General features: G+C 37.6%; 3 protein-coding genes across 6 annotated transcripts in view; 2 read left to right on the top strand and 1 right to left on the bottom strand.

The window, feature by feature from the left end:
- The window catches only part of LOC145470555 (beta-1,4-galactosyltransferase 1-like), an 11162-nt gene extending 5501 nt beyond the window's left edge, over positions 1 to 5661 (top strand). The window contains exons 6-9 of the mRNA XM_081454366.1: positions 164 to 265; positions 1423 to 3094; positions 4420 to 4517; positions 5330 to 5661. Coding sequence (XP_081310492.1) covers positions 164 to 265; positions 1423 to 1672 — 352 coding nt within the window. The 3' untranslated portion in view covers positions 1673 to 3094; positions 4420 to 4517; positions 5330 to 5661. The remainder of the gene's footprint in view (positions 1 to 163; positions 266 to 1422; positions 3095 to 4419; positions 4518 to 5329) is intronic.
- Positions 5662 to 7720: 2059 nt separating this feature from the next.
- LOC145470564 (uncharacterized) lies at positions 7721 to 15604 on the top strand. Of its 2 annotated transcripts, none has more exons than XM_081454373.1 (5): positions 7721 to 7903; positions 10007 to 10212; positions 10767 to 10968; positions 11668 to 11873; positions 12395 to 15604. In XM_081454373.1, exons 1-5 carry the CDS (start codon positions 7816 to 7818, stop codon positions 12608 to 12610), a joined length of 918 nt encoding a protein of 305 aa, XP_081310499.1. In that variant the 5' UTR covers positions 7721 to 7815; the 3' UTR covers positions 12611 to 15604. The 2 variants fall into 2 exon arrangements, with proteins under 2 accessions (XP_081310499.1, XP_081310498.1); XM_081454372.1 differs by lacking the exon at positions 7721 to 7903 and adding an exon at positions 7933 to 9016.
- Positions 15021 to 24580, bottom strand: LOC145470576 (regucalcin-like). Of its 3 annotated transcripts, none has more exons than XM_081454383.1 (12): positions 23797 to 24580; positions 22270 to 22306; positions 21304 to 21374; positions 21107 to 21140; positions 20254 to 20297; positions 19884 to 19958; positions 19349 to 19393; positions 18780 to 18850; positions 18509 to 18593; positions 16762 to 16827; positions 16410 to 16531; positions 15021 to 15779 (listed from the first exon to the last, which is right to left on the bottom strand). In XM_081454383.1, the coding sequence occupies exons 1-12, from the start codon at positions 23941 to 23943 to the stop codon at positions 15671 to 15673; spliced, it is 906 nt and encodes a 301-aa protein (XP_081310509.1). In that variant the 5' UTR covers positions 23944 to 24580; the 3' UTR covers positions 15021 to 15670. The 3 variants fall into 3 exon arrangements, with proteins under 3 accessions (XP_081310509.1, XP_081310511.1, XP_081310510.1); XM_081454385.1 differs by having other exon boundaries at positions 21107 to 21208; positions 23797 to 23850; XM_081454384.1 differs by lacking the exons at positions 22270 to 22306; positions 23797 to 24580 and having other exon boundaries at positions 21107 to 21208; positions 21304 to 22259.
- Between the last annotated feature and the right edge of the window lie 1092 nt (positions 24581 to 25672).

The following is a 25672-nucleotide window of genomic DNA, read 5'->3' on the forward strand; positions in this document are numbered from 1 at the left end:
ATCCATGTTCGTTTATGTTTTATTGTTATCTCTTAGGTTTTTTCTATGTTAGTGAACTACTATTATCAGGTTTCCTTCAACGTAAAGGTTATTTTGTACATGGCTAAATAACTCAAAATACCGTGACTAAGCTCCTTAATGGTAGAATGTCTTCACTTTTTAGAATATCGGCCAGAGGACTTGAGCTAACACGGCCATCCATACGATTAGGAAGATACAAGATGATAAAGAAATTTCACAAAACTAGCGAGGAAGACTCAAACCGGTAATTTCTATAGCAGGCTGAGATAGTCGCTGGTAATGATTCTGTGTTCGATTCGCTCGCCCTACTCCTAAAAATATGTCTATGCGTCAAACGCATTGTATTCGCTTAAACAGTAGAAATAACACGATTTGTTCGTTCTGATTAATTTTCATGGCGGCTATATAGTTTGTATTCTACCATACAGCGATTTTCAAGATTTTAGACGTGGCCAGAATTCTAAGGCCCTGTCCACGCTACTCCGAGAGAATTTGAAAACGAAGGTTTCACTCTGAAAACGCAGCAAAAATGTTTTCCGTCTACGCTACGCCCGAGGAATTTAAAAACGCAACAGTCAACATCCATTTTGGATTTTGTTCTTGAGGAAAACTTGCTCAAGGAAGACACATGATTATCGTGACGCCGTCGTTTTCGAAAAGCTCCGTTTTCAAAATGTTTTCCGTCCACACTAAAATAAAAAGCCGGCGTTTTCAAATTCCTCCGGTTTGAAGAGCGTTTATGAAAAGCTCCGTTTCCGTGACGGATTAGTGTGGACGGTAGGTCTAACCGTAGAGACCTCTAGGAATAAAGCTGCGTTTTCAAATTCCTCCGGTGAAGTTTTGACGCTGCCTAATATACACCTAAAGTTTTGTTGATACTCAGCCAGACAATTTTAAAACCATCAGCGCCATTATGTTCTCTCCTCCTTCAAAGAAACGCAGTTTCTTCTCTCCAATATAAGAACCAAACTTCAAGAGATAAAATGCTGCCGAAAATACCTCCAAATCTCCGTCAACTGTCGAACATAATTCCGGCAAAACGATTATAAACAAATACAATCCCAGGGATTAATTTCGGATTTTACTGCAAACGTATGTGGCTATAACTGCAATGATCAAAATGCAACACACAGAGTGTCAATGAAAGCTAGTAAGGAGGCCTTATTTGAGGTTTTGGAATAAGTGATATTTCGGTAAAACATTAACGGGACACAGGATATTGGAGGGAATCGTTCAATTTTTGCAATAGAAATTAAAAGATGAGGGATATTTAGGCAAAAATAAATTAATGGGACGTGGGATACTCAGATCCCGCCCTAATGGGCCCTCAGTTAGTTATCACCACTCAATTTGCAGCAGGTCGCGTAAGTTCTCATATGTTTTTTTTTAACCTAACCACAGGTTTGATAAACTAATGGACTCCGCTCAACGCATGGATAACGACGGACTCAATTCTCTCAAATATGCTGTGGAAAATTTGACAGAACATCGGCTTTATACCTTGGTCACAGTTGATGTAAAAGCTATGTTCCAAGATCAAGCGGAATCGTTTCTTCAAGACGAATCAACGTCTGGTTTCTTCTATGATCTCACTACAGAGTCTAATGGTGACATGACAGACAAATATGATGAATTGTTCACTATTTACTGACAATATTTTTGTGAATTTTGTTTTACATAAAACCATATCTCGCAGTGTTCATGCAGTTTTTCCTGCCCAGGCTAAATATTTTTTTTGTTTTTTTTTTTTGCCAGTTGTAGGCTGAAAATAATATTATTAGATTATAGCATACGACTCTTACGTTTCAGTTGACTTTGATGGCGTTGATGAAGTTTTGGAGGCAGACTGCAGGCAATAAAGCTTGATATGACACACATAACTTCCTGCAGAAATGTTATTAACATCCAGCATACGGCTAGTGCTGTTTTTGTTGTTTTTTGGCTAGTTTTGCCGTTTATATTCTTTTCAAAATCTTAATCTGGGATTTGTTTTTAAAATATTCTTACAAATCTAAAATTTGTATGAAACATTTTCTTACAGAAAAAAAAGAGTGTTTGGAATATGTGTTACAGCCATTATTTGTAAAATGTAAACCAGACACAAATGTTGTTATTATTTAAGTTCAAACAGGATATGGCATTATTGTCAGCTTGGATCCACTTGATTTAAAAATTAAAAAAATAAAGGCGTGGTCACAACGCCCAATGTAAAAGTCCCAGATCTCCCTCCCCAAATTTAGAGAGACAGTTAGAGAACTAGGCATTATTTTCCTGATGCACATCTAAATTCTCCAGCCAGTTTAGCAGTAAGCTAGAAAATGTGGAAAAAGAAACCTTCGGATCTACGGTAATCAAACTGAACCTTTCAAACATCGACACAAGCAAAGCCTGATACATGCATATGCATGTCTGTCGTCCCACACACTCTACTTAATCCCCAGACCGGATGAGTAAAAAGTTTAGCCTGAATTTTTGAAGTTCGTCGTTTGTAATCCGAGTCAAACCTCTCCATTCTTTATGGTCTTTATTTTATTGTCTCTTTTGTGTTTTTCATCTCAGTAAACTACTATTTTCAGTTTTCCTTCAAATTAAAGTTAATTTTGGACGTGGCCAAAATAACTAAAAATACGGCGACTGAACTCCTTAAATGAAGAGCAATCTATTCGGCTCCTATTTAACAAACCCCTCACGACCTTGGTGACAAATGTTTAGTTGTCTGTGATACTCCTTTAATGTCCCGCTTTCATTTCTCATTGCCAGAACCTTGTTGAATTGAAACGAAACTAGTCATGACTTCTCAATTCACAGGTTTCCCAACATCAACTTTGAGGAGTTGAGCTTGGGTAAACTGTGGTCAACTTGAAGTGCAAATAACACCTGCTTCATGGCATACAATACAGTTATCCCAGGCGTGACAAATGCCAGTTTACCTGTTAAAACGTATCTTTAGCTGTAGAAGCAGTGCGTCATTCAAAAGCTCCCATTATATTATCCTCGTTGTAGAGATCAGAATTTTGTATTTAAACGGAGGCTCTAACGCGTTACGGACCGATTCACCGAGGAATAGAACGAGGTGAGGTTTAAAAAATGTATCATTAAGCTATCTTAACCAGCCATTTTGTTAATAAACAAAGTCTAAAAATACTACTGGCCGGTTTACACCATAAGACAAGGGATCTTCGATATGTCATAGGCAGATTTCATAAACAATTAACACGAATTCAAAAGAGAGTTAAGAAGAAGTCCATTGAAGTTTCTCTCACATTACTTAAGTTTGTAGCGAATTTAAATTGTGTTCGCCTAAAACACATGGTTTGTCAACCATTCTTAATAAACAGGTGTCAAGTTTGGCAACGTAAATCCGACAATACATGACAACCGAAGAAATATTGATCACCAGCTGATCTTGCTATATTTCCTACGTATCAAGATGTATCCAATTAAAAGCAAATTTACCTCCCTAAGGTGAAATATAACTGATGTAGATATAGGATAAAGTTATGTTTAAGGTTTCATTGTGCATTCTCAGTAATATTAAAGTTTATTATTCAAAGTTAAAGATATTAATTTCGATCTAAAAAAGAAACAAACAGGGTTCAAAATAAGTAAAAAGCTATGGTCACCATTTTCTTAGAATGGTGTATTGTTGGTACTGGAAAACATGGCTTCAAGATCGAATAAATTGTAAATTAACAATCTAGGTGGCATTCCACGAAATGGCCGAAAACGTTCGATGTCCACCAATACTTTCAACAAGTGTAGGCTTTACCGATTTTATTAAAACTGAACGTACAATATGGTCTATATACGAGACATAGTGACCCACAATAACAATATTTGTTGATGACAGCATAGCTGGGCGAGATATAACAGACATAATTTTCCATCAGTGTCTGTAACTCGTTTCATATTTCCCAAAACTCAACCTTGGTTGTTCTGATATGGTAAATACCCCAAAAAACTCATTCAGGATCGAGTTTATAATGTCCCGTGGGGAGATATTTGGAGTATTGAGTCGAAATCAAAACATGTCAGGAGATATTTGACAATCAACTTTACAAGTAGAAGGTACTCGAAGCAATCGTCTTTACCGCTATCAAAAATTATGTGTCAGTTAATTTGTCGTTTTAGAATTGGTACCGCTTCGGGTAGGGGTGAAAAAATTCGAGCCACGCCCACAAAACAGGATTTTGTTACCTCCTCAGGGCTTTTTTCAAAAAACCTGAGTTTTATGACTTCCCTCGGGATGTCACAATATTCCTTAGCCTAAATTTCAGCCATCTATTCGATTCGCACACTCACTCAGTTTGGGAAATCGAACAGGTGGCTGAAATTCAGGTTAGGCGTTCCTGTATTTAAAAGGTTTCACGTTTCTTTGTTTCTGTCTCCTTCGTTCAGACTTAATCGACGCGCAGAATACAAGCCATCGCACAACATGACAACCCGTTGTCTGGCTTCGTTAGCTCCGTTACTATGTGCAGTTCTGCTGGTCAAAGGTTAGTTCCAAGCATTTGGTTACATAGATTGCTGACAGCCTTGGTCAGGAAATCAGTGTCGGTGATTGAAAAACAATGTATTCATGTACATGCAACGAGGCCGAATCGTTAATCATAGCGTTTTCCAGATATGTCTTCGCGGGAATCAGTTAAATTGAGGCCCCATTGGGGGGTGAGGGGGGAGAAGTCTTAGCACCCCAAATCCCGTTAGGTTTTTGCTTAAATGTCCCGAGTGCCATTAATGAGTTCAAGTAGCAAAAATTAAAGATTTTTCTACTCGATATCCCGTTTCATCCGATCTTAATATCGAATATCCCATAACCCCCCCACCCAAATATCCTATATCCCGTCAACTTTTTGCTTAAATATCCCGTGTGCCCAAAACCCCTAATATATAGGGCCTCTAAATTAGATTAGTTGCTAACGACGATTACTACGTACGATGATAGTGAATGGGTGAGAACTTGAAAGCTCTCCTCAAAAATATGTCCCATACCGTGACCAATCTCAATCTTTCCTCTCCCCGTTTAGTTAAAAAGTGAATATCTTTTGGCAAGCATCTTAAGTTTACTGACTACCAGTTGGGATTCTTAACAAGTTTTTAGAATATTTGTTTGCATATTTTCAGTGTCCCCAATTAGAACAGTAGTACTGCTAAACACTTCGACACTTAAATAGTGACTTATTCATTCACTTTTTATACTGACTAGGGGAAATATTTCATCAATTTCCACGGAAACATGTTGAAATAATTCTTTCCAAACTTTGGCGTTTTTACTTTAGAAACGTCACGATATTTGAATCTTTTTCAGCTTGTGACCATTGCGAATGCGACCAAAGAGGAGCTCTTTCTTCTTGTCAGCTCCCAGCACCTCACTGCAAACCACATCATGATCTCGTCACAGAAGTGACAAATTGTGACGCCAGGGGTATGAAATGCTGTAGAATGACGTGTGATGGCCCTGGCACAATGTGTTTACCTCAGAGGGGCCCTTTTGGTTTAGACTCAGCGTATGCAGATTTAGGGTCCAAAACTTGCAAGGAGGGATTCGAATGTGTAAAGGCTCCTTCTAGACTAAAGGAAAAGCTGCGAGTGCATTAACTCTATACTTGCCTGCGGCCGATGGTTGCAGTTACGTAAAACTAGTAGTAATCAGAGATTATGAGAGTGCGTTCGACGCTCTCACTTTAATATATAATTATATATCGTAATTAAATGATTACACTAGCTGACTTTCAACCTTTGCCTACTGCTAAAATCAACATTTTTCAGCAGTAACCGAGGTTTTACAATCAGATATGCATAGTGTCAATGTCCATGCTAGTGAAGAGGTCACGATTTGTTGATACGTTGCGTGACGCTGTCAGTTTCTGTAGTCTCTCAAGTTTCGTAGAATATTTAAATTACGTACATTATTCTAAGCTAGCATTTGCAGTCGCGTGCTCGTTTCGCGACTAATTCGAGTATTTCCCGTGATGAATAAAGTAGTCTTATGGCTCTTGCCTTCAGAGTACTTTTCCACCGATTCCAAACAATAAAATTTCGACCGGATAAAGACTGAGCTATCTGTCGCGACTGGAACTAATCAACAAATGCAATCAAAATGTAGCTGTTCCCACGGTTATCATCCCAAAGCCAAGTCGAGTAATAAACAAGGACAATTCCCTCAGATTGCGATAAATGCTGCCGTCGAAGCGTTTAAATTCGCCAAAATCTAACGCTGAGAGCACATAATAGCGAGGCGTACGGCGACTGAACAGAGAGAAGACAAAAAAGGATCCATCGGAAAGATGAGCTCACATGGCCTGCTCACATACTCACATGTTCGCCACATGTCTTATCACATGTCTTAGCATTAAACGGTACCAGTTTACTGGCCGTGACATGCCCCTGCAAAAATCAAGCGGGGTGGCCATTTTGGTGTCCTTACAGGAACGTGGTTTTTTTCAGCCTAGAACCGTGCACAGCGAGACCAACTCTGAAAAGCCACAGGTCAAAATTAGGTTTGCGTTCCACTTCGTCGAACGCAACAAAAGAAAATAACTTATAAGGAATAGTTATTTCTCGTCCTGTCTCAATGAAGGTAGCTGTTCAGTCCCCCAAGAAGGACACGGTATGCGGGCTTCTTGAACGTCATTAGCAAAAGGTGAACAGGAAATTAAAGATGTAGTTAGTTGTAATTGTTTTCCTTGTAAAAGAGCAAATTTTACAAGTAAGAGACTGATAATTCTCACAACGAAGTCCTATTCATGCGTTTTCGAATCGTACAATAAACAAGAGGCTTTAGGTGGTCAGAGTGTCTTGCTGATATTTTCGCACTTGGGTCTAGACTAGTTTTTCAGAACAGTTTTACATTTTTGAAAAAATGACGAATAATCCCTTAAGAGATCTTAAGACAGTAGTTCCTTGTATTTCTCAGGTTTAGTCCAGTAGGAGAGCAAGCATGCGAAAGCGTGCGAAAATTACCTCGCGTGACAAGTGGGATAAGTTTTCGCTCTCGCTCGCCGGTGTGCCGCCGAACGCGGCTGATAGAACACACGAGTGACCACGAATGAGCGCGAGTGCTCGCCGATCGCGTCTAAAAGTACACATGAGTGAGCATGAATGACGACCACGTGAGGCCAAAAGCGAACGTTTTCATGTAATTAGACTTCACTTATCACTGTTTTCACCGCAACGCGACCTTCCAAATCAAAATGCTCTATGCAATAGACTACCGTCAATCAAACTGCAGTTTGCTTCCGAAAGAAGCGGGAAAGCTATTTAAAATACGCCTGCGATATTGTCGCTAGCGTTTTTAGACCTTTTTAAGCTTTTCCCATGCAAATAAACAGTGAGAGCCTGGAAATCAAATTAAATCACAAAAGTGGCGCCTTCACCTAATAAAATATTCATGCAGAGCAGATTTGCATTCAATTAAGAGTACTTTTACACAAAATATTAAACAGCTCAATTCCGTAAGCTTTGGGCAGAAATTGGATCTTGGCAAATATGAAATGCATTTGATAAATTGGGGTACGATATTTGCAGACTACTGAATAATTAGAGTCATTAAAACGTTTGTCACTCTATTATCTAATATCAGTACAGGGTGGTTTCTTCGTGCGACAATTTCACATCGCAGATTTCGAACGCTTGAGGGGTGGGGTCGGTAAAAGACTTTTCCAAGAATTGGAACTCTAAAGGAGGTCGAAAACGGCAACATCCTGAGTTTTTCTGAGAAATACATCGTGGATTGCGCAAAAATTGTATCGAGTTCCGCGAAATAAACCGATAAGCGCTACCGAGTCTAAACAGATGAGCTTCAAAAAGTTGAGAAACTCGTATTCTAAAGTGGAGAATCTTGAAGACATCCCAATCCAACTACAAGATATGAGCACTCCAGGTGAGTAGTATAGAATAATTCCAAACAATTATAATGCATAATATATAATTAGATGTAAACCCTGCTCTTGTGCAGACCACCCTTGTTCGCTCGAGCGATGTAATAACATTTGGTTTATTAATATGGTTTATGCATGCATGCTCAAGGGTTTATGATAAATAATTTGCCTCTACTTCTGTGTGACCTTGAATTTGGAGAACGTCCAAGATCATCGGCAGAGAAATCGAGAGACTTTATCCCGAATTGATTTCTCGCAAGGGAATGGGAGGTGAATGAGCAGAGGTACCCCTCCGACTTCTTCGATCGAAATACAAAAGATATCTACTTGTTTTTTCTTGTCAACTCATATCGTAACAGCTAATTCTCTGAACTTGGTCATGCTTGCAGAGCATGAATAACCCATTCGTATCGCTCGGCGACAATGCACTAACCCGGAAATGTGAAATTGTATCTTGCATTTATTATATCGTCTCCCATGCACACACGTAAAAAGGTTTAAAAGGAAAATGTTTTTAACAATCAGTTTCTATTTTTAAAGTTTCAGTATTCGTTTTATGTATAACATATAAAAAGACCAAAAAATTCGCCGTCTACCATTCCACATGTAGACCGTGGAGAGGCTAAATTGTTATTCCCCGCCAGTACTTCCACGGGTAAGGTAAACTTCGTTATTTCGAAGACTGTTCTTTAAAGCCACAAAACACGAAGCTGGTGGCTGCTAAAAATTATACCAATGTTTTTATTTTCGCCTACTAACCACTGGTTAAAGAGGGAAACAAAATGGAAAAGAGCTAAAACTCATACAGACTTTGCCCTCCCCCGACAAAATCGAACGTAACAATTGATTTCCGAGAAACGTACCACGTGCCTAATGTGCCAAGTTTTCCGAGAAAGTCAACTTGGCTTCGGATTGCACATTTCATTGCACAAAGGGATCGTTCAATGGTTCAATGAGTTACAGAAACTTCACAGACGATTCCAAACGTGGAAGTCCGGTTAGCTCAGAGTTCTCAGAAGACGAGAAAACAGCCCCTTTGCCCTCGGGAATACCTTTGCGACAAATGGCAGATAACAATTTTGAAGGTGGACCTTCGCTGGTGTCTAGCGGATCGAGTATGTGAGAAACTGTCTTAATTGTGGTGGAAATTGTTCTCAGTCGACTCTAAGTGCTAATGGTGGTTCTTGCTAAAGGACTGCAAACGTCAAAGCTGCTGCAAATTGCCGGGGAAAAGTTAACTAATGTTCACGTGTTTACTTTGCAGTCTCTACATGCAAGAACTTGCATCTTGGGCAAGGTTTAATTATTATACAGCCTACTACTAAAAGGGCGCATATACATTGTAATGCTTTTAACTTTCCGTTACTACTAAAAATCTTTCTAACATTCTTTTTCGTTCTGATACCTTTTACTTACTGGTTCAACATTTATAAACCTCAATAATGGTAAACTCAACATGCTTCTTAAAATCAATTCACCGTCGCAGTTGCCGTAAGGCCACAAATGCCGGAAGTTTTGAAACAGGGGGCAAATGGGCAGAAGGTACGGAATCGCAAACTTGCCAAGGATAGTTTCCGGAAAAGCCGAAAATTGTTGAATTTTGCAAATTGTGCCACCGTGAAATCCGGGAGGAAAATCAAATGGGAACGGTAGTTATGTTAAAAGCCTTAAGCAGGATATTTTGGGTTTTCCCTGACATTAGGTTTCAGGCAGGGTGCTAGCAAACCCAGGGGAATTTGAAATTTTCAAGGAAGCCAGAGTCAAATTTTCCACCCTGGTCACCTAGTAAAAGCAAATTAATAACTACCTTTTTAAGTGCTAAACTCCCTACTCAGGGGGAGGCTTGCCAAGTCAATTCCCCATTGGTAGCCCCCCTCCCCCTACTATGGGGCTTGACATTGATGGGTGTAAATAAGCCCTCTGCTTTTTACATGTAAGCACCATTTTGAAAAAAAGAAATATTTGTTGGAGAAAGGAACTGCAGTGCCAAATATTAACAAAGATCTCTTAAGGTCAGAGCTGCTGTAGTTACAGGTGTAGCTGACTGCTTTGAGAACAGCTCCCACTCAAATGAAGTTTCCAATAGTTTTCTATCCATTTTACAGTCAACATGGATTTCTTAGCAACAATTGCACCACCTGTGGTGACTCAGCCCCAGGCCTTCACAGATGAAATGTTGGATCCCAGTTCCAAAGGTGTGATGACTTCACTAACCACCAAACACATGAGTGGTGCAACTCTGCAGAGGACATTGCGACACAGTGCCGATGAGCTCCAACGTTCTGTTCAAGGACAATTTGTTTCCTTGAAGGTAATAAGCTTGATAACAGTCTAGATGTTTCTTTGAGAATAGCCTAGCAACTTAAGGTTTAGACGAAACACTATAATTACAATAATTATTATTCCGAGAGGCATCTTCAGCATTGACTTTGTGGTGAAGTCTCAAATACCTCTCTCATCAACAATGGATTGAGGTTAAAAGAGTGATGGCTGTTTTCTCGACTACCTCCCCCTCCACCCACCCCCACTGTTGCCAATAATTGGAAAGATCATAAAATTTTACAAGTGGTTTGTTAATCCATTTCTACTTTTGCATCATATATAGGCCAATTTTTCATTTACCTGCCCCTTCCTTGAAACATGTCTCTACCATGGAGAGTAGAAATTAATGCTAATGTAAAACCAACGGAAGGTTTTTCTTGTGGCTGTCTGACTTGTTAATGTTCATACAGAGAAATCAACATTGCTCTCCCCCTCCCTCCCAACACCCTAGAGGGCCTGTCAAAATAATGGAGTTTGGCACAGTTTGGAAGAAACTTTTTTTTTTCTACCCTGTCTTACAAACTAAATGTAATTAATCTTCAGGGAAATATGAGTTACAAGGATCTCTTGGCTGGGCTTATCTATGAAGGTGAAATCTTTCAAGCCCTGAATCACTTCACATTTATGACCTACAAACATCTTCAATTCTGTGATGAGCACGCCAAAACAGTGAACCAGCGCAGTGGTGGCATTTGTCTTTTAACAAACAAGAGAATTCTCTTTTTGTCCTCACAACTTTCTCTTGGTGAGTGAGAATGTTTCGTTGTACATAAGTGATGCTATGAGTGAAACTTAATTAGTAAATTAACAATTTTGGATCTTATACAATTATCACATAGATTAAAATCAACTGAAAGAAGAAACCCAACTGTAAAATGAAATCCACACAGTTTACTAAGTTAACTTAAATACATGTAGTAATCAATTTCCTGGAGAAAATTTTGTAATTTTGTAAATTTTTTGGAATCTTGGAAAACTCCTGTAAGTGGCCAACATTGGAACCAGGAAAGTGTCCAGTTAGACAGGTCTTCTATAAGAGGTTATGGGAGGCACAGTGGCTTAGTGGTTGGCATGCCAGACTTCGAATCAAGATGTCTGGGTTAGAACCCTGGCCAGGGTCATTGCATAGTGTTCTTGGGCAAGTCAATAAACTCTCACATGCCTAGATCTTCCCCACCCAGGTGTATAAAATGGGTATGAGGAATTTAAATACTCCTAGTTGCTTATGCTAAGGAAACCAGGATAAAATCCAGCTGTTTAAATCTCTACAGGTATGTAAGAGATTTAAAATATAGCTTGTTTGTATGAATGTGGCCGGAACCATGACTTAAGTAATAGGAGACGCCCACCGATATGGGAGTCCTCCATTAGCAGAGGTCCAACTGTAAGGACAGTGAAAAAGTGTCAAGGTCAAAATAATAGCTGAATCTTTCAATACTTGCAGGCACATCTTTACAGCAATGGGGTGACCCTAAAAAGCTACCTGGAGGCTATTCTCTTACGTCAGCATGTAACGACACCACCTATTACCTGCCTATTCCACTGCGCTGTCTACGAAGTGTAGAGATGAGTGGAGAGACGGGTGTGCGTGGGGAAATATCAGTCCATGGTGCCCCTCCATGTTGCTGTGGACTGTGCGGATTCTGTGGGGTATGAACATGCTTTAAGTTCTTTAAAGTCCAGTAGTCAACATACGGATTTGTGTGACATCCATGCATTTTTGTGTTTGTGCATGTTTATGAGAATTTTCTTATTTTACAGTACCAGTTGCATAAGAGAATTGGTTGAAAGAGGACATGACAATTTGTCTTTAAAGATCTTTGAAGTTTGCAATTCTAATGGGCTATATTATTTTATTATTCTCTACAAAACTATAACAAAGACCTATATATGCCTGCACTGTACAGCCACCTGTGCATGAAATGGTAATGGCCTAATATAATAATTATAGGCAAATGTGTGCAAAGGGCTACAACCACATAGTTTTTGTGATTGCAGAGCTCTAGTGATGTAGTAATTATATGTATGTTAGAAATAGTTCCCTGTTGGTATCAAATGCATGCAAATATATTAAATAGGAACTCATTTCATACACAATTTATTAGTGTTAAAATTGTGTATCTACAGAACACAAGGATTTTGTTTATTTTGCATTTTTCTTATTATTTCAGTTAGCCTGCTGTCCAAATTCAGACATGCTGAAGCAGTGGAGGCCACAGCCTGTCAGCCGCAGTCAAGTGCAAGAGATGAGAGTTTGCCTTGGTGTGCTGATGCCGCCCTGGGAGTGTAAGATGTTTCTTAACATTCACATTGATCCCAGTGTACCATTGCCTGTGACCAGAGATTTTGTGGCCCTGCTGCAAAAGAACGCTCCTGAACTAAGCTAGATTAGTGTGAGCGAGTGCTGTTTAAGACTAACTTTGATAGAATGGCAACCTCTCTAGTTGTTAACATAGTTTGGAATTTTAGTGTTGTTCTGAAACTGTTAATTTGACAAGTAGCTCACTGAGGTTGTTTCATGGTAGAACAAAATAATATGGCGTGTGAGGTGCATGCATGTTTATCAATGATAGTGTCAACATGTACGTTTGTTGTGGATAGATGTGACAATGAAGTTATTTGTCTTTTGCACATGTGCAATATCCAAGTGTTTCTACACCTGTGCCTCAAAAATCCACAACACAACCAGTTATTTTTACTGTGGTGCAGACAAGTACAACTTGCTGTGGGTGAAGTTAATCTGTCATACAATTGGGCTATTTCTTATTTTTATTACTTTAAGTTTCCATTAATTTTGACCAAATTTTCTTTTGCAATAATAGGGAAGTGCACACAAAGTTTCCATAAATATTGTCATAGGTTTAACTGAACTGAACTGAACTGAACTGAAACTACCAGTAACTTTAAAGTCTTTGTGCTTAATGTAATTTTATCTCAGTTGAGTGGTGCACAACACATCCCATACTATTATTTTTCTTATCTGCTTTCAATTTCCAATTTGTAGACTGAAATGTAATAGCATTCATGCATGTTAGAGGCTGAACTAGCATCTCCCATAACCTTGCCACCTTCTTTTATGTTGAGGAATCAGTTCACTAAGTGTGAAAATCAGTTGTTGAGGAATCAGTGTCAGACCTTCAGTACACTTCTGAGTGGGGATTATTGCAGTTTTGATTTTAAAATACATTATTACAAGACATTGTAGGACTATCTGGTTTACCAATTTGCAGGCATGTTCACTGTGTACCTCGAGAAACAGTCCATCATCTTGCACATCAAGATAAGTTACTTGATGCTAGGATGAAAGGTTAACATGGACAATTCATGTTTTCAGCCTTTTTTGCATTGTTGGGCTGCCTTTGCAGTTATGTACGTTGACTTATAGGAAAACCCTTAAAACATGATAACCCAGGCAGAGACTTCAATTTCTACTCCTGAGACTAGTGTGGTCAAAATTAAGCTAGATATCTAGTATATGTAGTAACAACTACTTCTCTTACTAGTGGTATCAATAACGTTTGTAGGATAATGTATGATCAACATGTGACGTTTTTGAATGTTCTGTGTCTATTAGACTATTAAATGAATTAAGTTGTCATACAAAGTCATGTGAAATGACTATTAAATTTGCATTTTTCAGATATAGTTTATTGTCTTATTGCCTTATGAACATTAAATATTATGTGTAGAAAAGGTTTATTAGCAGACACTAGGTGCATAGTAAATGCAATGGAGGGTGTTATCTCTTAACTGGATTACTGAAAGGGTTGGTCTTTTGTTTCGCTAAACAATAAAATTAGGGAAGCATCACATTACACTGTAGTTGCTAATTGATGGAGTGGATACAAATATAATAGTCATTAATTAAAATTAATAATGTACCATCTACTTTTAAATGATTGGATAGGACGGTGTAAATCGCATAATTCAAACAATGAGTACATGTATTCTGCTAAAGTCATCTATAATCATTTATAGCAGAATAGAATAACATATTACATTGGAGGTTTCACGAATAATGTTATAAACCTATTATTTAATAATTTTCTACTACTTACATTGTTACTGGATATCGTGTTGTGCCATTGTGTGTGAGTGGTTAAATTCTTTTGCCTTGCTTGTAAGAGGTTACATGAATGTTTAATTAGGCACTACTAACATGTTTCATGCACTAGAAATTGACGTTATGCAGATCACTGTTTAGCCAGAATTACTGTTTGTGCTGTTTTTGTCTTTCTCCATGTTTTTCTTGATTGGTTTGTATGAAGTTTTGATGGAGCTGCATTCCTTTTTAGGAATGGGTTTTTTCTGGCTTGTTCTGATTTTTTTTCGTGGTTTATTTGTTTCTAAATGTTTCTTTGTTTGATAGTTTGTTCGGGTTTTGTTTGTTTGTTGTTTGGAGGGGGCATCAGGGTAGGATTAGGAATTATTTCAAGAAAGGAAACTCATTTTCAATTTATAACTATATTAATATATTAATTAATTGAAATGCATATACATAATTTGTATTTCATGTACTTTGATTCAACAATTGGCCAGATAGTTAACAACAGTACCTGCAATCAACCTACAGTACCTCACTAAATAAAGATTTCTTTGATCATAGTATCAGTTCTTTGCAGCTTATTTGTTTATCACATTTTTGTTTTTTTTTGTTTTTTGAGTTTCTTTGTAATTTTTGTAAGGATGTTAGATGGACTAAACATTCTTCTGAGTGCATGTTATTTGTGGTGCTTCATAACACTACACCTTTAAAGACGTGCAGCATTTCCCTAGCCCACAAAGTGCCATGAAATTTTTAAAATATCTAAAAATACATCAATATATGAAATAGATTTAGTAAACCTAAATCTAAAATTCATTCACTTATTCCACTTCACACATTATGACTAGAATTATTGCTATTAAAAACAACTTAATTTGGACCAAAGGTCACCTTATTCAGAACACTGGTCACAAACCTAAACAATGCACACGAGGGAAGCTATAGAGAAGAGGCTGTTTTTTATGTAAATCAATTTCACCTGTATTGCATAACTAACATGTAGCCCGAGAGACATAACTGGATATCGAATGTGAAAAAAATAAGATTATTTAAAACACAGTCAAAGATGCAAATTTTATACATATTAGGTATTTTCAATAGCAATAACTTACACCAGGCCAGTTTATGTAAAATAATGAAAAGGAAAATAATATGTTATTTACTTTCAATTGATAATTGTTTCCTCAAAATCATGCATTAAGCAGTAATACCATTAACTGTATCCTGCAATAGCACAAAACCATGTCATGGCAATTTTTAAAAATTATTGGAAATAATTATGTTTTATCATGTAAGTACTAGTGTTAGAGCTCTCTCACTAGATAACATAAAAGTGAAAAAAATTAATATGCTTTTCTGTAAATGATTTCAAAGCACTAAGACATTAATTTTGATATACTTATTAACCATCAAATGGGACAGCTGGAAAGCCATGTGTGCCAAGGTTTTTAACTCTGAAAATGGAGCCTGCCAAGGGCTGTGCTTTCCTTTCTTCTGGAGACAATCGGAAACTAAAATGACAGGAGATATTAAATAAGTCTTTGTGCAAGACCATGTGATGAGTGTATATCAGCTGATTCAAGAGAGAATTGAGTGTGTAATCTGAATCTGGAGATAATCTCAAACTGTAAAGAAAGGAGACCTATATTTTAATTGTACAACCTTGTGCAAGACTACATGATGAATGTACTACATATATGCCAAATTAGGTGAGTATCTGAATCTGGAGATAATCTCAACACTCTTATGCATGACCATGTGTTGATTGTGAGCTGAATCAGATTTCTGATAGTTACAAGACATCTAGTTACATTGTACTGTTATGCTTAGAGAACACATCACACAGTATCTCTACTCCATCACATGAATTGTTAAAAATAAATTAATGATGCTTCAATGCATCTGTAATTGCAAAGAATAATTTTATCATCATTCCTGGGAAAATTCTGATTGAAAGAACATTACATATTAACAGATAATTAGGCAAAGAATAGTTTAAGGCACAAATGGTAATAATTATACATACATTCCACAGCAAAAGGCCAAAATTATAGTTAGTATGAACTTATAACAAACAAACTGAAACTGTTTAAATGCATGAATTGTTATTGAAATCAAAATAAAAAAGCTGAATTTTCTACCTTTCACATGTGACAAAGAGTTCATCAAGGTTTGGACCACCCCAGCAACAAGACGTCACCTTAGCAACAGGTAAAACTACTTCACGAATGACGTCACCAGTAACTGGATTGAAACAAACAACCTAGTACATGAAAATAGCATGAGATTTAATTCATAAGGCTTACTGTATGCTTCCATGTTGATGTAGTTGTATTAAAAGATAAGGGCAAGGTCAGTTAGCCAAGTACAAATATTTCCTTCTAGAGAATTAGCCCTATGTCTGGCCTTGTAACATTGCCACACTGAAAATTATAACATATTGCATATTTTCACAAAATTTTGCACCTTACATAAACGATGCACTTGACTTACTTTCCATCCATCATACATAGCAACCCAAAGCATTCCTTCTGCATCTATTGTCATCCCATCTGGAAACTAAATTTAGTGTGTTCATTACAAAATAGCTAGCACACTACATTAATATATAGATTTAGGCCAGCCTAAAAGCGTAGCTCCTAAGCCGGGTTGTTCAGAGCCAAATAATCCAGGAAAAGGTAAAATTTCGATTTGATTTTTGTAACTTTGCGCTGAGGTTTTCTGTATATTGTTTGGCCTTCTGTTGTGAGTTTTAATAATCACTATACACACAAAACAAAGCAGCAAAAAACATTTGTATAGAAGAAAAAGTTATAATTCAGTTAACTTTTAATCCTGGGTTAGCGTTAACCAGCTTCCGAATAATCCTGCCCTGTTTTCAACAACTTAACCTCAGATGAGTCGCCGATCCAATCGAAAACTAGCACTTGATCAGCGGTCAACTTCAAACAAACACGTGACCTCGATGAGCTTTAAACTTGAGCCCGCGATATGGTCACGTGATACTGGTTAGCGGATACCTTGTTTTGACAGGTATCAATTGATCATAACATGGATGTCCAATATCAAAGAAGTACACGGTAAATCAAGGCTGCATGTCTCAGTCAACTGATTATTTGGAGTATGGCCGCCATGTTGCGCGACTCCGTCGTCGTCGTCGTCGCCGTCATGTGTACACGCCCACGAGCAATACCGCTAGCCATGATGACCATGGGAAAATCAACTCATGGGTTTCCTTTTCTTTCCTATATGAGTATGGGCCTCCGCTTGGCGACCCTTCGGGCCGCCGGAGCTCCGCTATTACATGTATCATTACATGTCATTATGTCATGTAATAAATTAACTTATAATTCACACATGAGTTCACACCTCACAAATGTGTTGCATCGGACAGTAAATAAATTTCTGCAATTTTATCAATCAAATTAATGACAACCTACAGCACTTGATGGTTATTAATTAGGAGTATATACATGTAATACATATATATGTACATACATACATGTAATAATTAAAAAAGTTAAAAGAATGGTGAATTATCAATGTCAATTCTTAGTTTCTTGGTTGTACACACTGTATTAAGGTACAGGTAAAGTCTGCATACAAGCCAAGTGGCCCACCAGGCCAGAACTTATCCTGGTTTCTGTAGCATGAAGTGATTAGGAATATTTCTACTCCCAACTGACAAGGATGCTAGTCCATCGCAGGGTCACCCGCAGCATTAAATTTGCCCGCACCCATTTATACTCCTGAGTGGAGAGAGGCACTATAAGAGTAAAGTGTCTTGCCCAAGAACACAATACAATGTCTCTGGCCAGGGCTCGAACCTGGATCACTCAACCCAGAGATGAGCGCACTAACAATGAGGCATGTACTACAATACTGTGTGTATTTGTGAAAATAATGTCTTTGAAACATTTCAGCTTAAATTGCTTGATCTACTTAACTTTCTCACATATTTCAGTAAAGTAAAAATGGGCAACAAAAGTAGTTGCTCAAGACATGTTAAGAAAATGACCCTTTTCAATATTTAACCTCTTATTCTATTTTACTTAGCATTAATTCCCTGATAGCCCCAGCCCCCAATTCAATCTCATGTAGGCACTGTGCACTCTAAAAAATAGAAAATCAACGTTGTTTGGGGGGAAAGGAGGGAAATGTTTCCAAGATGCTCGAAAATGAAATTTTACTGCCAAGTCTCTTGAAACACTTTTGTCCCCTCATTGTACATGTAGCTTACCCCAAGTGAGGGATCATTCTTCACTGCAGTTCTTCTATTTGATATTGTACCAGCTTCTTCATCGTAATCAAAAGCATATATTGTTCTAAAACAAACAAACAGTTTTAATTAAAATCAATTTATGAAAGTGAGAATTTATAATTACAATTTTATTTTCCAGTAGGTACTACTTTTAATTATAATAAATTTGATCCTTTTATTTACAACACGACACAAAACAAAACCTACATGTCACTTTAACACAGAATAAAGTACTGATCAATGTTTGCACCTGAGAAATGAGTCAATGTAGTAAAATGTCTTTCTGTCCAAGCTCCATGTCATACCATTCGATATTGTAATCTACACATTAAACCAAAAAAAGTAAAATAAAATAAATGTACATTGTAACTTGGTAACCAAATAAATGCAGAAAAGTTGCTCTTCAGATCAAAGGATTGCAAAGCTAAATGCCACCTGACACAGACTGATGCCACAAATAAATTTAAGAGCAATGTGGAAAATAAATTAATTGGCATTAAAGTGGTATATTTGCTGTGTTTGAATTTCTGGGTCACTGTTTTACAATGTCTTACCCTGTATTGTATATTTTGGGGATCCTTAGGCATTTTTGGAGAGGTATAAAATTAATATAAATTAATCTAAGTTCCTAGTCATGAATTTCCATTAGTATAAAAAAAAATTATCTTTTTTTCGCTCTATTTTTTTTTTTTTTTTTTTTTGGTTAATTGTTCAGGTACCAAGGCAGTTTCATCTCTTTTTTAGTACTAACCAATATTTCTGGATTTTGGTTTGAATAGCAGGTTTTAATTAGTTAAAAGAACACGGCTTTATCACCACCTTGTCTACCCACTTTGTGAGCTTTCTGTCACCACTGAGTGAAAACTGCAAAATACAGACAAACAAAAGGTAGAAGTCAATTTTGGGTAATTCCTCACAATTTACAATGTTAGTAATGCTGAAAAGACTAACTACAAGCTATTTTTTGAGACTGGAATCTGGAATTAAAACTCTACAAACGGTTGGTATTGGATTAGTTCAATGAAATAAATTTAAAACAGCTCCCATTTCTCAGTCCCACATCCTCAGCATTCAGTTTAGTGCATTTGCAGTGAGTGGGCAACGCAAATGACAACTTACGACACAGTGACACTCATTAATTTTCATCAAACACTGTAAGAATAGCTGTTTTTTGCTAGCTTAATTAAGAGGCTAGTAGAATCATCTGAATTTTCATTTGTTACATGTATGAGTCTGTGACTACATACTAATTGGCCAACACAAAGTCCCAAGCCCTACAAAGCCTGCTCTTTTAACTTTATATTATAACATGCTTATCAACTTTACAGTGCAGCACAATAAGGCCTACACACACCAGAGATCCTTGTTCTTGTGCAGGCTTTGCTGGTTCAGGTTCATGGCCCATTGATCCGACCCACAGTCTTCCTTGCTGAGAAAAAATGTTAGCTGTACAATGTAAATTAGAGTATATTAAATTATTACAATATGTACCACAAAAGTTCCAACTTAGTAGGACAGCACAAGTGGTTTACAATCTTGGGCAATGGCAATGACTAGTTACCACTCTTGAATGGAAAGCAAGATAAGCAAGCAAGATTGACGTATAGATTTATTTTAAATTTATTATTAGTACTTTATACTAAGAGGGTACAGTTAGTCAAGAGTAACTACATGTATCAACATTTTTGCCAATAGTTGTCAAACGATTCAGTCAATGCACTTACAGGATCACACTTTCCATCATTCAAATGATTTTCTGGCTTGTCTTCTACAAAATAAACACCCAATAATTAATTTACAGACTGAATTATGAACAGACGTACATGCATAGTTGGAGACAACCTAGTTACAGCTTGTATACATGCATGATACAGAATCTTTAAGAAATATACTGTGGCTATCAGTGAATACAATGTATGGACATGAATACTCAAATTTGTACAGGCCTACATGTAACATATGATTACACATTATTTTTGGCTTTTTTATTCTTTTTTTTTAAGTTAGAGATATTGTTAATAAAAAAGAAATCATTCTGGATCAATAGCAGATATATATTAAGGTAATCGTACGAATGCGAGTGTAATTAACGATTTACACTACAAGTGATATTTGAAAATTCTCTTAAAGGGGCTCAATCATGGTATTTTGAGTTATTTTGGCCACATAAAAAATTACCTTTAAATGGTAGGAAACCTGAAAATAACAGTTTAAGAAGATAAAAAATTAACACCAAAGGGATAATGATAAACCATAAAGGAACAAGGATGGCTCAGGACGGAGAAGATTAACATGGATTACAAATGACGAATTTGAAAAATTGAGGCTAAATTCTTCAATATGCGCAAACTGTGACTAAGCCCCTTTAAAATTGCATGAACCTTTAGACGAGTGCAATTTGAAAGAGTTTTTAAATATCATGAGTAGTTTAAATCCTTAATAGCTTGTCATGAGCTTTCATACAATTACTCATTTATTACATGACTAAGGAAATTGTGAACGCAAACTGTGCGTTAATTTGCACTGCAGTGCAGATTAAGAACTAATGATAAACTAACGTTAAACTGTTCAACCTACCATCAACTGTGACCACTACTTCCTTCTGTCCAGTCTGTGGACAATTGCCCAAAGGGAAGTCAGTCAACACAACATACAATAATGTGTACATCGCAATGTGAACTTTACATGTAATAACAAATAAAGACAGCATTAAAATGGCTCTTAAGAACATTATTATGGTCAAGATTGATCTACACTGTACAGAGAGTTCCTACCTCGAGATCTAAAAAGATTAAACTCCTCTTGCATGCCAGAATAACAGAACCACCTTTCTTCCTTGGTATTACTGGGTAGGAATGAAACAAACATTTAGAACAGACATCCACATTTGATGTTATACATTTGACACATTAATAAAGTTATTGTTGTTGTTGTCGTTGTTGTTGTTGTTATACATATATTGGAAATTGTGGGGCCCTTGAATACAGTACATGCCGTTAGCGTGTTACAGTCGGGATCATCAGACCAGGTTCAAGCCATGGCCAAGGGTCACTGAGCTGTGTTCTTGGACGAGAAACTACACTCACAGTGCCTCTTTCCACCCATGCAGGTATATAAATGGGCACTGACAAATTTAATGCTGAGGGGGGGGGGGGGGGAATTAACCCTGCAATGCACTAGCATCCCCTCCAGGGGGAAGTGGAAATACATTGTAATCCTAGTCACTTCATGATATGGTAACCAGGGAAACCACTTGGCTTGACACAGACTTTACCTTACCTTACATTAATTTTGATATATCAAAATTCTAATATGACACCCAGGCCTTCTACCTGACTTCTATAGTTGATTTTGTTTTCTCTGTATTGAGTTACTCGTGGGAATTACCAGACAAAGGAATCATAGAGAATTTTCAATTTTGGGGTGCAGAAGGTCCTGGAGCAATATTAGAATAATAATTATTGTCAGTAATATTTTATTTTGTACATTCAGGCTATGGTATTCCAATCAACTAAAACACATTAGTCAGCCAGCATTCCAGATAAGTGAGGGGTCACAGGTTAAAAACCCGACAAAATCAGCTTCATGACTCAACAAATTAATAGGAAATTTACAATGACTTGTTGGGTGCAGTGGGAGTTGACCAACTAGAATTCCCTTATGACATCCTAGAAGACTTATGCAGAACCCTTGTCAGCACAGTAAGTGGATATTTAGCAAACACTTTAAATGAGACTTACCACATCCAACTACATCATCTAATTGATAGCTTTCATCCTAGTAAAACAAGGCATAAACATTTTGTCTGTTTGTCTGTTAGTAAAGGATTATATGTCTTTGATGACACATACATGTCTTGTACATTATATTTCTGCATCGTACACCTATGAATTGTGCATGTCAAAATACAACAGTACACACATATGACTATAATGATAATTTTAAAAAATAATAAACCTCAAATATAGCTATAACATCATGTGTGGTTGGCAAGAAATTTTTACACTTTGTTGTGACTAATGGAAGGATAAAAATACGATTGTAAACAAAACAACACAAACTAATTTTGGTGCATAACACCTTTTCATTAATTTATGATTCAAGAAATTTGGAGTAGTGTAATTTTCTGGATGAGCCCAGTTTTGAGCAGTGAAAAAGGCCAGTTTTCAAATAAAAGCACAACATATAAGACTACATGATTATACTATGATCTGATAGTTTTTAATTGAATTATCTATGAATGAAATAGACTGCCAAGTCAACTTAGGGATGACGATGATCCACTTTTTTATTAAAAAAAAAAAAGATTAGTCACAGGTATTGTTAGAGTAATTTGAGTTTGTTTGTTTTTATGGTTAATCAAGATTAATATTATTATATATCCAACCGTATTCACAAAACCACGCCTACAGACAGCTCAAAGACAGTCCCCATGGCCACAAGTGCTCTAGCCAATCTCTTGGCCCCACTGGCTAAAAGATTGACCAGTCACACATGCATGTGTCAACACAGAACCCTAGAATAATGTTCAACAACTGAGAAAAGTGCCCAGCAACACAGTCAATATCAAGGTTATTTGGCACTGAAAACTAAAAGTCTAGCTAAGTGAGCGTGTCTGCAAAAGACAAACCACCAGCAGATACCTGTAGGCCAGTGTCTGGGCCCTCCAAGGTTCAGAGAGGCTGCACCCGAACCAGTGAAAAACCTAGTGGGCATGTTTTTGCAAAATCGCTCAGATAAATGTATATACAGTTTACCATTAGTTTTATTCACGAGGGTTTCCCTAGTATGACCAGTGCCGCGGTGCTTCTGATCACCGGCCACCATCTCATGTTTCTGTAATTTAAATCACTAATTTTTTTTGTAAGCAGTATGGAGTAAATGTACCAAATAAAATAACTAAAAAAAATGGAATTCCAACAGAACATTCCTAACTCCCACCATGTTTGTCTTGAAGGGGAGGGTTTAGAGCTGGCCGGACTAAAGAATGCACGAAAACTAAGACAACTCAAAATAATGGAACTAAAATTCAATAATTTTGACGCTGTCTTTAGTTCTCAAGCACCACACCGATTTTGTTACAGCTTATCCTACAAGTATTCCTACCAGTGCAGTCCAATAGAACACATACAAAGACTTAACACAAGTTATACATGAACAACTGCGCAGCCTATACCGCCGCTGCTCGGCGAAATATAAGCTCAACACTGCCCAACATTTGCTCAAGAGGTGACAGGATCGACTAATTGCACATAATTTTACTGTACCTTTCCTGTTTCTACATCCAAAACATGAACACGGCTGTCAAGGTAATCGACCCAAAATAACCTCTGCGTTTTTGTGTCCCAGTGTGGCCCTTCTCCAAGCTTAGCGCGTAAATTTTCACCCACAACAGAAATCTCTACCTCCGCCATTTTTTCTACCGACCCGTCTGTTCCTACTTAGCCGGCGGGGTCTTGGCACGAGGGAAAGGACGGGCTGTTGCAACATGATTGATTGGCTAGTTCTTCGGGTGCCAGATTCCGGAAATTTCGGTCGGAATTCCGACAGGAATATTCCGACCGAAATTTGCCGTTCTATTTTGACAAACTGCCCTACTTCTCTTCACTTATGTAGGGAATTCGGAAAAGGATTAAAACATGATAAGAGCCATTCCTCTTGGTTGGTCCGGTTTGATCAGAAAATGTAGTTCCATTTTCCTCGGGTATTCCCACTGGTCTCTGACCGGTCGTAGGTGGCTGGTGTTCCCTACAATCGTTCGCTTAGAGTACCTACAGACCTTCAGGAAGTTTGGAACTGGTTCACGGGGAGATCTTCTCCTTCGCAGCCATCCCTTAGGGACATCAAACGATGCTCTCTTCCAATTGGCAGTGTTGCGTGACAACCCCAGTAATACCCCTATACCCCTAATTACACCTTATACTCCTAATACCCTAATAACCCTAATTACCCCTAATTACCCTTAATTCCCTTATCACCCCTAATACCCCTAATTACCCCTAATACAACTAATACCCCTAATACCCCTAATTACCCCTGATACCCCTGATACCCCTTATATCCCCAATACTCCTAATAACTCTAATTACCCCTAATACGGTACCCCAGACAACAACTGCCAAGGAGACGAACGAAGGCCGCTACTAGTTAGAATTTCACCGCTGTTTTAAACTTTTTTTCTTGAAAGCTATTAAGTTTTGACGGTGATGTAACCGAACGGATATAGTTAGAGATTGTCATCATGCAGATTATGATGTCATTTTGGTTGTTGATCACGTGGCCACCTACTTTTGATATCAGGTATGCACATCGCAATCATAATGAAAGGAAAAGGAGTCTTACTTGCTTTCTTCCTACTGCCTTTCCATTTCTTCACCAGATACCCCTCGTTCTCGCGCTCGCCTCGTTCCCGTTAGTTACAATTATTATAATCAATTTATAATTAATCAATTAATTAATTCATGATTTATTTATGATTTAGGTAATTTATAATTGGTTTTTGTAATTCCGTTATGTTGTGTCCCCAATTAGCAGCAATGCTAAATACCCCCCAGACACTTTAATAGCTGGTTTTCACATAACGTCACTAAAATTCGAACTACCAAACTATTGATCTTCCTGAGATTTTACTTAAATGATGTATAAGAGCAGCTGAAAACTAATATTCATACAAATTTTCGCTCCGAATGGGCTCTTGGTTTTGTGATACACTACGCTTGAATTTCCAAGCTTTTGCGTGACGCGGCATTTACATGGCGGCCTAGAGAGCTGTCATGATGGTTAAAAAAGTGACTTATTTCGGAAAACTTGGCTATGTGAACAGTTCATGTCTTAGAAGAGGTATTATTTTAATGTTTTAGAGTTCCTCGTGGGATAAACTTACGCTTTTGTAGTAAAACTCAGTGACAGATGTTTCTCTTGGTTTCCGGCCGCCATGTTGGTGCCCATACGGATGGGCACCAACATGGCGTCTCCATACAAATCTCTATAAATTTGGGTAAAAAATTTCTCCGCATATCTCGCGTAAGAAAAATGGCTGTGACCAGAATTTTGGCGAGAGTCTTTGCATATTTACCTTCTTTCATTTCCCAGATTCTGGACTTTATCAATTGACCGGTTTTGTTTTTTATTTTGATCTATTTT

Source organism: Orbicella franksi, chromosome 15 (assembly GCF_964199315.1).
Source record: "Orbicella franksi chromosome 15, jaOrbFran1.1, whole genome shotgun sequence".
NCBI lineage: Eukaryota > Metazoa > Cnidaria > Anthozoa > Scleractinia > Merulinidae > Orbicella > Orbicella franksi.

Coding starts and splice junctions, on each gene's coding strand:
- LOC145470576 (XM_081454383.1), bottom strand. CDS start 23,943: ATGGCGGAGGTAGAGATTTCTGTTGTGGGTGAAAATTTACGCGCTAAG. Junction 21,141..21,303: donor TAATCTTTTTAGATCTCGAG/GTAGGAACTCTC, acceptor AATTGTCCACAG/ACTGGACAGAAGGAAGTAGT. Junction 15,780..16,409: donor CTCTTTGTCACATGTGAAAG/GTAGAAAATTCA, acceptor CTGTCATTTTAG/TTTCCGATTGTCTCCAGAAG.
- LOC145470564 (XM_081454372.1), top strand. CDS start 8,854: ATGAGTTACAGAAACTTCACAGACGATTCCAAACGTGGAAGTCCGGTT. Junction 9,017..10,006: donor GCTGGTGTCTAGCGGATCGA/GTATGTGAGAAA, acceptor TCCATTTTACAG/TCAACATGGATTTCTTAGCA. Junction 10,213..10,766: donor GACAATTTGTTTCCTTGAAG/GTAATAAGCTTG, acceptor ATTAATCTTCAG/GGAAATATGAGTTACAAGGA.